Source organism: Dendropsophus ebraccatus, chromosome 12 (assembly GCF_027789765.1).
Source record: "Dendropsophus ebraccatus isolate aDenEbr1 chromosome 12, aDenEbr1.pat, whole genome shotgun sequence".
Taxonomy (NCBI): Eukaryota; Metazoa; Chordata; class Amphibia; order Anura; family Hylidae; genus Dendropsophus; species Dendropsophus ebraccatus.
Window position 1 is genome coordinate 77,944,242 of NC_091465.1, and position 13,750 is coordinate 77,957,991.

Sequence of the window (13,750 nt, forward strand, 5' to 3'; positions counted from 1 at the left end):
TTAGTGCATGTTCAGACCATGTTTTTTTAGTAACAGTTTTTTTTTACTACCAGTCTCTAAAGATACAACACTAGTGATGCCCCTTTTTTGTTTCTGTCTTCAGCTGATCAATTTGTAAGGCAACAGCAGGACATGTACCCCCCACCCCAACCCCCACTTTGGGATACATGGTTGGTAAAGGAAGCACAAAAAATAATACTAATAAAATCCATTACAATGAAATTTCTTAAATATTAGTGAACCCACAGTGTAGCTTCCTATTGGTATGTGAGTCTGTCCAAAAAAATCCTGCTAGACTCATTCCTCAGAGAGAGGACAGAAAAGACGTCTTTTAGCTATTACGTAGTCATGTATAAGGTGTGTCCCCTATATTAAAGCAGAACACACTCCGGGACAGCGTGAGACTGTGCAAGCAAAGTGGAGCAACTCGGCTGATCTGGTAAGAGGAATCTTACAGTATGGTTTATGTTCACAGGATAGATAGATAGATAGATAGATAGATAGATAGATAGATAGGAGATCGATAGATAGATAGATAGATAGATAGATAGATAGATAGATAGGAGATAGATAGATAGATAGATAGATAGGAGATAGATAGATAGATAGATAGATAGATAGATAGATAGATAGGAGATAGATAGGAGATAGATAGGAGATAGATAGATAGATAGATAGATAGACAGACAGACAGAAAGATAGATAGGAGATAGATGGATGATAGATCAATAGATAGATAGATTGATAGATAAATAGATAGAGATAGATAGATAGATAGATAGATAGATAGATAGATAGGAGATAGATAGATAGATAGATAGATAGGAGATCGATAGATAGGAGATAGATAGATAGATAGATAGGAGATAGATAGGAGATAGATAGATAGATAGATAGATAGATAGATAGGAGATAGATAGATAGGAGATAGATCGATAGATAGACAGATAGATAGATAGATAGATAGATAGATAGATAGGAGATAGATAGATAGGAGATAGATCGATAGATAGATAGATAGGAGATAGATAGATAGGAGATAGATCGATAGATAGATAGATAGATAGATAGATAGATAGATAGATAGAAGATAGATAGACAGATAGATAGATAGATAGATAGGAGATAGATAGATAGGAGATAGATCGATAGATAGATAGATAGATAGATAGGAGATAGATAGATAGATAGATAGATAGATAGATAGATAGATAGATAGGAGATAGATAGATATGCAAAAAAGGGATCAGTGGAGCCTCAGTTACGTAACTGAGGCACCACGGACCCCTTTTTTGCATATTCAAATTTTGTATGGGACAATCAATGGAGACTCTTAAATGAGTACTCCATTGAATTTTTCACTGTTCTCCCTGAGTTCAGTGATTGTTGTGTTTTGTTAGATAGATAGATAGATAGATAGATAGATAGATAGATAGATAGGAGATAGATAGATAGATAAAAAGAAAAAATCTGCAGCACTCCAAAGGGTTACAAGGAAAGGTGAAAAATTTATTCCATTGCAAAGTGCTGCATATTTTTTCATTTTATGGACTTTGGGACCCTTAATCACGGTCGACTCTGCGAGCACCCACTCTACAAATTTAACCAACACGAGTTCTGCTCTTTTTCTATTTGATAGATAGATAGATAGATAGATAGATAGATAGATAGATAGATAGATAGGAGATAGATAGATAGATAGATAGATAGATAGATAGATAGGAGATAGATAGATAGATAGATAGATAGATAGATAGATAGATAGATAGATAGATAGGAGATAGATAGATAGGAGATAGATAGATAGATAGATAGATAGATAGATAGATAGATAGGAGATAGATAGATAGATAGATAGATAGGAGATAGATAGATAGATAGATAGATAGATAGATAGATAGGAGATAGATAGATAGATAGGAGATAGATAGATAGATAGGAGATAGATAGATAGATAGATAGATAGATAGATAGATAGATAGATAGGAGATAGATAGATAGATAGATAGATAGATAGATAGATAGGAGATAGATAGATAGATAGATAGATAGGAGATAGATAGATAGATAGATAGATAGATAATGATAGATTATAAACTAGATAAGAGATGATACAATCAGGAATAATTCTATTATTCTATTCTATAATTCTAAAGCTATGATGTTAGTTCCTGTTGTTATATTCTATGAAAAGGAAAAGTAAGTGTTAAAATTGAAAAAGTTCTTAGTGTCTTAGCCTGAAGCATTAACAGGTAATCCTACACCTCTTACCGATCCCTGCCTTAGAATATGCAGAATCCACATCATTACATAATTTCTACAGTATATCACTTTTATACATTAGCATCAGCAGGGGATGTGATATAAAGCAAGTTTGCAATTTACATTCATTTTTTTATATTTACATTTACATTTTTTTTAGTTATCATGCTTTATAACAAATTTATACTTACTTGTACCCAGGTCCAGTCTCCTGAAGTCAGCTATATAACAGCTAAACTTACTGTATCCAGGTCCAGTCTCCTGAAGGCAGCTGTATAACAGCTACACTTACTGTATCCAGGTCCAGTCTCCTGAAGGCAGCTATATAACAGCTATACTTACTTGTATCCTGGTCCAGTCTCCTGAAGGCAGCTTTTTAGTATTGTGCATGTTTAAAAAAAAAGAGACCAAAGTCCCCGCCAGTACAGAGTGTCTAAATGTATTCATCAATCGGATGACTGACTCCTCTATAAGTGCGCAGATGACCGGGACTTTCTGTGTTTGGGCTCTTTGTTTAAGCTAGACCTGGATACAAGTAAGTACAAGCTCCTCTAGTGTCCTGTCTGATCCAAAAATGCCAGTCATGGAAATAAAATCCATGATCATAGACGATAAAGAGCTGATAAAATCTCCTGTTTAGGGAAACACTGGTATATTGTGTCCAACAAAACTACCATATAGTCTTCATTATAATGCCCGTGTAATAGTACCGCACAGTAATAATAACATTTGCATACAGTGCCCAAGTAGTAGTGCCTTATACTGTTTAATAATAACAGCTCCATGTGGTACCAATGTAATATTGTCATAGTGTCATTTATTATTCAACAGCTGCAAACAGTGCCCAAGTGAGAGGAGCCGAATAATAGTTCCTCAGTGGCAAAATAATAGTTCAGTTCAATATCAAATAATAACTGCCCCATACAATGCCAAAGTAAGTAATAATTTTATAGTGTTTACTAATAACAGTTGCAAACTGTGCCAAAGTAATATTTCTATATAGGGTTCAATAATAACAGTTCCATACTGTGCCAAAGTAATATTTCTATATAGGGTACAATAATAACAGTTCCATACTGTGCCAAAGTAATATTTCTATATAGGGTGCAATTATAACAGTTCCATATTGTGCCAAAGTAATATTTCTATATAGGGTTCAATAATAACAGTTCCATACTGTGCCAAAGTAATATTTCTATATAGGGTACAATAATAACAGTTCCATACTGTGCCAAAGTAATATTTCTATATAGGGTGCAATTATAACAGTCCCATATTGTGCCAAAGTAATATTTCTATATAGGGTGCAATTATAACAGTCCCATATTGTGCCAAAGTAATATTTCTATATAGGGTGCAATTATAACAGTCCCATATTGTGCCAAAGTAATATTTCTATATAGGGTGCAATTATAACAGTCCCATATTGTGCCAAAGTAATATTTCTATATAGGGTTCAATAATAACAGTTCCATACTGTGCCAAAGTCATATTTCTATATAGGGTTTAATAATAACAGTTCCATACTGTGCCAAAGTAATATTTCTATAAAGTGTTAAGTAATAACAACTCCACATAGTGTCAAAGTAATATTTCTATATAGTGTTCAGTAATAACAGTTCCATATAGTGTCAAAGTAATATTTCTATATAGTGTTTAATAATAAAAGTTCCATATAGTGCCCAAAAATTATTTTCTTTATAGCGTTCAATAATAACAGTTCCATATATTGTCCATTTACAGTAATAGCGGCATAGTGTTTAATGATATTAGAGTGCCCATGTAATTGTAAATTACAATAAATTAATAATTTTTTCAAAGAGAGCCATACTGTGCTTAACAGTACCTAAATCAGTCCACAACTTACTAGTACCAACAGTCAAGTGTTAGTCATTGTGGTGGACTATCCTGATGACTATGACAACTGGGGCAAACTACCAGTTCCAAGAGTTTTCCTAGGGACTATAAGAGTTCTTTAGTGCTACCAATTATAATGGGCTATTTAAGGCAAGTTCACTATGGAGTAGACTGACATGGGGCGACTCCTTGCATGCGGAGATCCTGGTTACTTGTCATCTGAAGCCGCCTCGTAAATTATTATCCACTGCATACATGATTTCTCTTGTACGGGTGGAAGACCTTACCATTTACAGTTGAAGGAAAACCCAATCCACTGTTAAAGTGTTCCTTAATTCTATGATCTCATGTCAAATTGTTCACGCCTAACACTGAGTGTTTTTCTCCTTTGCAGACACATTTCTCGTAGCTCTCTCACAATTGGGAGCCTTTAAAAATGGCTGATATACAAAAAGATGAGCGCCCGTGGGTGGGCGTAGTCCGAAGGATAGTGACTTTTACCTTTGCATTTATAGTTCTGGCTGGGGTATTATGGGCTTTTATTGACAGCATACCCCTAGCCACAGATGAGTTTAAGATCATGGCCTTTGGCATCTACGGTGCCTTCCTCTCGACTCATCTTATCATTCAGAGTTTTTTTGCCTATTTGGAACACAGGAAGATGAGACGAGGCGGTCTCCCCTGCTCATACACTAAATCTGTGGCCTTGACAATATCTGCCTTCCAGGAGGATCCAGCTTATTTACGTGAGTGTCTAGAATCTGTCAAAAACACAGAGTACCCACCAGACAAACTTAGAATCATCATGGTCATTGATGGCAACAGTCCAGACGACCAATACATGATGGACATGTTCAAAGAAGTTTTTTCTAAAGAAGACGTTGGGACATACGTCTGGAAGAACAACTACCATCATTGGGACAAAGACACAGCAGAAAAATTCCCTGGTGCTGGAGACGGCATGCCCCTAGACAATTTGTATCAAAATAGACCAAATCGTAATATGGAGGCTGAAGAGCAAAATAATATCTATTCAACTATCATCGGACACCCACAGTATGATAATACCATAGCAAACCCGAGGCCATTCACCATTGGTTTGGAGATGCAGGATCATTCTGATGACCAACTGCAAGAAGAACCTTTGCCTATGTACACAGAAATCGAAATGGAAGATCCTTCCAGAATAGAGGTTGAGACTCTTATTAGGACAAAGCGATGTGTGTGCATCATGCAAAAATGGGGCGGAAAGAGAGAAGTCATGTACACGGCCTTCAAAGCTTTGGGAGACAGCGTAGACTACATCCAGGTAAGACAAACATCCTAACTTTTAGGTTCTAGTTAACCAGGGAAATATATATAGAGAGTGCAAAGGGAATGTTGTACCTGGAGCCTAGAGCCTATGGGTGTAAAAGTATTTCTGCCACTTGGTACGTCGGGGTCCTGTTTTTCTTAAAGTTTAACCTTAAGTTAGCTACTTTGCATACCCCTTTCCCATGGAGCATTGCATGGCTTGTAAGGCTCCATTTACCAATTTGGCATTTTGCTCAAGAAGACATACTACTCCCCTTGTCCTCCATCAGAAATAAACAATATGACATTCCTATTTGCACATACAGGTGTGTGACTCAGACACCAAACTAGAACCTCTGGCCACCGTGGAGCTTGTAAAGGTCCTGGAGTCTAATGACCGATATGGAGCAGTAGGAGGAGATGTGCGCATCCTGAACCTTTCGGATTCCTACATAAGTTTTATGAGCAGCCTACGGTATTGGATCGCCTTCAATGTGGAAAGAGCTTGCCAGTCTTACTTCGACTGTGTCTCCTGCATCAGTGGTCCTCTAGGTAAGTTCTCCTAAACTATGGTTACTTCTCAATAAATTACACTAATTTGCTCTGTTCCAGAAGGGAGAAATTTGTGTCGTTAGTGTCACCAGTGAGCGAAGCAGTGGTCACGTAGGTGCACTGCCATTCCATTTACAAAGCACTCTAGGGAACCTCTGTTCTCATGATCATGGAGGACCCAACAGTCTAATCCCCAGAAATCACATTTATATCCTCTCCAGTGAATAGGTGACATTTTTTTTTGTGGGAACCTCCCATATGATCAATTCTCTCCAGCTCTGCTCTTTAGGTAGCCAACGTAGGCACAGTTCCAAAATATATTACCATTATTGGAGCCCACAATGCCTCCAACCCTCATTTTAATGGCTCTGTTTAGTAATATTTTATGCAGGGGCCAAATAATGTTAGCATACATAGATGTGAAAAGTTTACCCAAAAGTCTTAGAAATGAGTCGAGGAACAATCACCAAGTCAACAAGTCCAAGGTGGTTATCAATGTGGTGATGTTATCCAGCACCAGACAGGAGCCCAATGCAAATCTTCGCCAAGGACCCTATCATCTTTATATATGTCCGTGGCATCTACATATAAACTGTCAACCTTTCACGAATGTTTGTGCATTTTCTAGTAATTTGCTTTAGACTTTGCTTTGAAAAAGCAGATGCAGCTGGAGGCTTAGGCAATGCATGACCATGATCATCTATAAACCATGGCCACTATTGTCTCGTGTCTCTCTGTAGATATCTGAAACGTTATTTCAGTATACGTAAACCATTTATTTTATCAAATCTTTAGGTCTTTATCGAAATGATCTTCTTCAAACGTTCCTCGAGTCTTGGTATAACCAGAAGTTTTTGGGAACACATTGTACTTTTGGAGATGATCGTCATTTGACCAACAGAATGCTCAGTATTGGCTATGCAACCAAGTGAGTACTATGTTATGATGGGCCTGTTGTACTTAACATGTCAAACATGTCAAAAAATGTGAGATCCCACATGTTTTCTATTTGATTAGCGATGGTTGAGGAAGTTGGATGCAGCCTAAAGGCTGCCTGGAAAACAAGGACACAGCCATAGGTCATAGGCCATATCCATGTTTTTCAGGACTTCCTAGGGCTGCATCCAACTTCTTCAGCCACTGGTAATCAAATGCTGAGCATTCGCGTATGTACGAACCAGAGCATTTGCTCATCTCTACTGGTTTTGTTTTTAAATGTTTTTCAAGCTAAATGACTAAATGACTTCTAGATTACAATTGTGTATAGAGTGCTAAACCATTGAAAGAGGGCTGCTTGTGTAAGAACTAATATCTTTAAAATTAAAAACAGGATACACTGGACTTATCTAAAAGACATATGATTTTTTTACAGGTACACTGCTCGATCAAAATGCTACTCAGAGACTCCTGCCCAGCTCTTGCGTTGGCTCAACCAACAGACTCGATGGACCAAGTCCTACTTTCGGGAATGGCTGTACAATGCTCTCTGGTGGCACAAGCACCACCTCTGGATGACATATGAATCCATTATCGCTGGCATCTTTCCATTTTTTGTTACAGCTACAGTTGTAAAACTATTCTTCAGCTGCCACCTGTGGGACATTATGTGGGTTCTGCTAACCATCCAACTCATTGCCACCATCAAAGCTTTGTATGCATGTTTCCTTCGAGGCAACATGGTCATGATATTCATGTCCTTGTATGCTGTGCTGTATATGGCTGGCCTCCTTCCATCCAAGTACTTTGCCATTCTTACTATGAACAAGAGCAGCTGGGGAACATCTGGGCGCAAGAAGATGGTGGGCAACTACATTCCACTTCTTCCCCTATCTATTTGGTGGGGAGTGCTCTTTGCTGGTTTGCTCTATACCATCATCATGATGTCACTATGTACTGAATGCAGACTTATTGATGCTGAGAAAAACTACTTGATCTATGGAGCCGCTGCTTACGCCAGCTACTGGCTACTAATGGTTGCCCTCTACTGGCTCTGGATCAGACGCTGTTGCAGAAAAAGATCCGATTACTATGATGTTGATAAATGAGCACGACCAAAAACAGTCGATCCAGCAAAGCACATGATACCAGAAGTATTCACCAATATGTATGGTAACCTTAAGAAGACCAGACTAACACTGTGGTGGTTCCATCATTATTTAAGGTTGTAGAACGCCACCTATGCTACAGATAGTTCTTCAAAAATGACTTCCCGTATCTCATCTGATCCTCCTTTAGTCCTTCCCTACGGCATTATCTTGTTGTGCATGTTGTCAAGAATCCACAACCAGGTACTGTCAATTACAGTAGAAGGTTATAATTATATGGCAGCATCAGTGTTGGACAGAGTCAACCGTTGATGTCAAGTGGAACTGGGAACCAGGAGTGATGGGTTCGGTTTACATTAGACAGCACTTTGTTCATTGGATTAACCCCTTTATAACATGCGCAGTGCATTTCGATTAAGTCATCAGCATGCCTACATATCAAAGCCAAAAAACTCTATTTATTATCATGGACGGTAGACATCCCAGTCTTTTTGTGACATGTAGCACCACATACTATACATATAGGAAAAAGGCCAAGACTTGAACCAATGGACGTTATAGCCCCTCAAGTCTCCTATTACTGACATAAAGAAGTGACAGCGGCTCAGGGAAGATTCAATATTGCTGCTTTAGGGGTTACGGTATAATTTTTTTTATTTTTTGGGGGGTGCCTTTCTGTTACAGAACCTACTAATGGTCAGGGGTACTCCTATACATTCTGAGGCTGCAACCAACATGACAGCTATCTTGCTGATAAAAATAATAATACGAAACACTATTATAATTACTTTTTTTCGAAAATAATAACTAATTTAGTTTTACGGCAGCCTCAGGTCTCTACGTAGGTGTCCCCCCCCCCTCCCCCGTCTAAGGTTAAGAAGTTACGGTATTGTAATACGTGTAAATAATGACAATTATACAAATGGATTTTATATAATTATTTATTTATAATTTTTGTGGTTTTATTAAGAATAAAATATTTATTTTTTATTAGCAATGACTTCTTAGTTTTTTTCACGAAAATAAATAATAATTCCATTATTATTGTGCTATAATTAAAAAACGACACACAAGTTTACAGGTGACTACTGTGACCTCTGTTGGAGCATAGACATGTAATGTGGTCACCGGCTTCTTGTAGCTTTTGTTGCTCGTCAACGTTTCAGATTAGCTTCTGAAGGCCATGTTTACATGGGTCGGAATTTGATGTGACATATGTGACGACAACCCATATCCCATGCATTTTAATGGGGTTTCCACAACCCTGTCTTGTCACTTACATCAGAGGTAAACATGAAAAGGATTAGTCCGACTAAATGACAATGATATTGCCATGAACGGCCACTGTTTGACATGTTCCTGCGGAGCATCATTTTATTTTAATTGGAATGCGGGCACATTTGGGTGTACCTGCACTACAATGAACCATAGAAGTCTATGCAATGTACAGCAGTCAGAATGGCCATACATTGTGTAAACCAAGCGGGAACAACGGCCATTGTTTGCACTATAGCAGGCACAAAAGTGACCCTCATTACTGAAGGTACACTTTAACGTCTCAATTCATCGTATCATTGCACTTACATGAACTGTTATCAATACCACCCCCAACACACAAACACCTATATGTACACATCGCCACCATAGTTTGCTAGGAACTGACTTTTCCTGACTACTCCATAGTATTCTCTGCCCCCAGGTTGATCAGGCCCGATCAATACTATAAACGAGTGCCGATCTGCTACATCTGCCCTCATTTACTGGGCCTATTACACGGCTCGATAATCAATTAACAAGGGCTGCACGGACATTGTTAGTGATGTCTGTGCAGCCCTTGCCAAGCAGTTAATACTTCACCTGTATACGCTCTGTCTCCTCCTGTGCTCTGTATGCCTCCCAGCACCGCTCGCTGCAGCTTCAGAAAATCACCTACCACGGCGGTCCCGGCCAATTATTGGCTTAGCGTCCTGTCAGCTCAGACAGGCCCATCGGAAGCTGCAGCGCACGGTGTCGGGACACATACACACCGCTGGAGAAACCTGGAAGCGTGGACAGGTTAAGTACTAAATGTTTGGGCAATCATCAGACGTCAGCAGCACATCATGGTTGGCGACTGATGGTTTTAGGTCTTGGCCTAACGAAATGATCAGCCAATGAATATTACGATTATGATCGTTGTCTCTATTACATGGAGCAATAATTGGCCAAATCAGGTCAATTCAGCCTATTATGAACCATGTAATAGGGCACTAATAAGCAACAGAAATCTGCCCCGCCTTTCCCTTCCTCCCAGGACATCACCTGTCAGAAAGATGGTCAGCCAATTCAGTTGAAAACTGTGGGTTTGGACAACATTAAACTAATGTGTATGGTCAGCTTTAACCTAGTTTCATCTGCCAGTGATATAGCCTGGTGTCACCTTCCAGTGATATCATTGCTAAGGTGTCTATATACCTTTAATAAGTATGGGCCTTCCGGCCTCCCCATAAAAAAAGCATTTGGCCTGGCCATACATACATGTGTTCCTTATGGAGAGGGGTAAACCAAATGGATGGGCAATAAAGATCCATCATGCCTGATCCTTATCTCCACCAACATCATCAGTCATTGGAAAGTCGAGAGACCTTTATACGCTTTATACTGTCAGCTCAACCCAAGCTCAAGTGTATGGGCGCCTTTAGCCTGGTGTCAATGATATAATTCTTAGCAGTAGGCAACTAAGCTCAGTTACCCAACCTTCCTCCGAATCCTTATTCTTTTTTATTTGCCCCGTCCAAATCTGTGTCTGCCCTGGTACTTACTGAGCAGCTGTTCTACAGTAAGTGATGTTCTATGTATTTCTGCATACTGTCTGACCTAAGGAGGAAGATGGAGATGCTATGCATTGCCACCTAGCTCCTCGCACTAGTGTAGCCGGGCACTCTCCACCCGTGGAGACTAAGGGCCCTATTCCACCGGACGATTATCATTCAGATTATCGTTAAATCGTTCAAATCTAAACGATAATCATTCGGTTGAAATGCAATTAACGATTAACAACCGAACAAGAAATCATTGATCGCTTTATAAGACCTGGACCTCTTTTTATTGTTGTTCGTTCGTAAAACGTTCGCAAATCGTTTGCCTTGAATAAGACATCGTTCGGTCGTTCGCAGTAGATACGAACGCAATAGCGAAGAAATAGGGAAGAAAAAACTATCGCAAATACGATCATAAGTAACGATTATTGTTCCATGGAAATGAGTGAACGTTTTCAGGTCTTTCGCAATAGCGGTCGTTTGAGATCGTTAATCGTTAACGATTATGCGAACGATTATCGTCCGGTGGAATAGGGCCCTAAGCCAAATCAGATGTCCAATCCAAATCGATTTTGACAGCAGATTTGGGCAAATCCTCCCAATAATTAATCACCAGTAGTAAGTAATGATGCACCACTGGCAGCTGTCTACAGGGCATCCCAGAATAGCTCCTATACCACTTACATAGACGTTCATTTACACCCTGTAAACTGTATGATCATCATTCCCATAGTTTCCACAAAAGCAAACAAAAATCAGCAGAAAAAAAACTTTAACAACTTCATCTCCAGGATAATTATGTTTGATGAGGGAAGTGAATTACCACTTTAATTTGTGTACTGAATATTTTGACACGAGCTAAATGATTTTCTGTCACGTAGTATCACTCCAACATGTGCAGCAATTACTTTACATTGAAACAATTTTTCTAAATTAGGTAGGTTTCTTCTGTATAAAAGAACAGGACAACATCAAGATCTCAGGCTATACAAGGAAAAGACATGTCCCCGAAGAGCAGTTATAGGGAACACCCAACTCTCTTTCCTCTTGTAGCTATAGCCCTTTCTTCCCTCACATCTTTCACTCTTGTTGCTATGGCCCTCTCTTCCCTCATATCCTTCTCTCTTGTTGCTATGGCCCTCTCTTCCCTCATATCCTTCTCTCTTGTTGCTATGGCCCTCTCTTCCCTCATATCCTTCTCTCTTGTTGCTATGGCCCTCTCTTCCCTCAAGTCCTTTTGTTGATATGACCCTTTCTTCTCTCACGTCCTTCTCTTGTTAATATGACCCTCTCTTCCCTCATGTTCTTCTCTCTTGTTGATAAGACCCTCTCTTCCCTAACGTTCTTCTCTCTTGTTGATATGACCCTCTCTTCCCTTACGTCCTTCTCTCTTGTTGATAAGACCCTCTCTTCCCTTACATCCTTCTCTCTTGTTGATATGACCCTTTCTTCCCTTACATCCTTCTCTCTTGTTGATATGACCCTCTCTTCCCTCACACTCTTCCTTTAACTCCCTCTTAGTAACCATTTATTTTTTCCATGTTCCTCCCTTCTCTGCCTCTTCTTTTTCTCCTTGTTTCTTCTTTCAATTGTTTGTTCATGTCTGTCTCTTTTTGCACGTTTGTTCATGTCTGTCTGTCTTTCTTTTTTTCTTTCAGTTGTTTATGTCTGTCTCTCTTTTCTCTCCTCTTTTTTTCTTTCAGTTGCTTACTTGTTTGTTTCTCTCTCTTTTCTTTCTCTTCTAATTTCTCGCTTTTATCTCTAATTTTTTCTTCATTTCTTCTCTCTATCTCTCTCTATCTCCATCACTTCTGTCCTTTAAATTTCAAATTTAAAGAAAAAATTCTCTTTTTAATCCTTTTCTTTTTGTCTCTTTATCTTCTTTTTCTCTCATTTCCGGCCTCTTTTTTCTCCCTCTCTTCATCTCCCCTTTGTCCTTGCTCGATTTCTTTTTTTGATCTGCTACTTTTACCTCTATCTTTCGATTTTCTTCCACTTTTCCCTCTCAATCTTCCTCTTTTTTTTCTAGATTTCTCTCTTCTTAAAGGGGTTATCCAGTGCTACAAAAACATGGCCACTTTCTTTTAAAAACAACATGACCAGGTTAGGTGCAGTTTGTAATTAAGCTCCATTCACTTCAATGAAACTGAGCAACAAAACTCCACCCAAGCTGGAGACAAGAGTGGGGCTGTCTCTGGAAGAAAGTGGCCATGTTATTGTAGCGCTGGATAACCCCTTTAATGTCTTCTCTTTTGCTCTTCGTCCTTCTTTTTTCTCGCTCCTCATTTTACCTTTTCCTTCTTCTTTCTCTCTGTTACTTTTTCACTCTCTCATTTTCCGTTGTCCTTACCCCATGAGTTTAGTTCTTTTAGATGAACCTAATATTTTTATACTGCATTGAGTTATTACAGATCCCTTGTGGGATAACTGTCACGTCTTAATATACATTTGGAAAAATTTTATGGATCAAAGACCAACTATATGACATCCAAATCATTCATCTAAAGACCATGGCCCAGATTTATCAAAGGGTGTAAAATAGACAATGGTGTTAACCGCCCTTAGCAACCAATCCCAGCTCAACTTTGTCTTTACCAGAGCTGACCATTGAGCTGTGATTGGTCGTAATAGACAGTTTCCACCAGTGTCTATTTTACATTGTTTGATAAATCTGGGCCCGTGACTGTAACACTCTGTAAAAACCCTTTCTGTAGAAGTAAAAGTCGACTTACCCAATTTCTCCGATGGTTGTATAAGTCTGGGATTCCCCTTGACGTATACGTCTGATGAAAACTGCGTAAAGCAGTGTCAACCCAGCCTATCTTTGAAGGCTTTGTACATACAGTTGGTGACATCTGTGTATGCGCCCAAGGTGGTGACTCAATGCATTCTCTATACAGAGCTCTATAAATATCGGGTAATACATATCTCCAAATATAATAT

The 13,750-nt window shown here is 38.9% G+C and overlaps 1 protein-coding gene across 1 annotated transcript; it reads left to right on the plus strand.

Moving 5' to 3' along the window:
• Positions 1 to 398: 398 nt before the first annotated feature.
• Positions 399 to 8,020, plus strand: LOC138769290 (hyaluronan synthase 1-like). The gene is made up of 6 exons (XM_069947670.1): positions 399 to 439; positions 4,514 to 5,075; positions 5,271 to 5,428; positions 5,739 to 5,964; positions 6,760 to 6,892; positions 7,337 to 8,020. The coding sequence occupies exons 2-6, from the start codon at positions 4,556 to 4,558 to the stop codon at positions 8,007 to 8,009; spliced, it is 1,710 nt and encodes a 569-aa protein (XP_069803771.1). The 5' UTR covers positions 399 to 439; positions 4,514 to 4,555; the 3' UTR covers positions 8,010 to 8,020.
• Positions 8,021 to 13,750: the final 5,730 nt, after the last annotated feature.

Bases quoted from the DNA above. Each gene is read 5' to 3' on its own strand.
- LOC138769290 (XM_069947670.1), top strand. From the start codon at position 4,556: ATGGCTGATATACAAAAAGATGAGCGCCCGTGGGTGGGCGTAGTCCGA. The intron at 5,429-5,738 runs GTAAGACAAACA...TTGCACATACAG, and splicing joins ACAGCGTAGACTACATCCAG to GTGTGTGACTCAGACACCAA. The intron at 6,893-7,336 runs GTGAGTACTATG...ATTTTTTTACAG, and splicing joins AGTATTGGCTATGCAACCAA to GTACACTGCTCGATCAAAAT.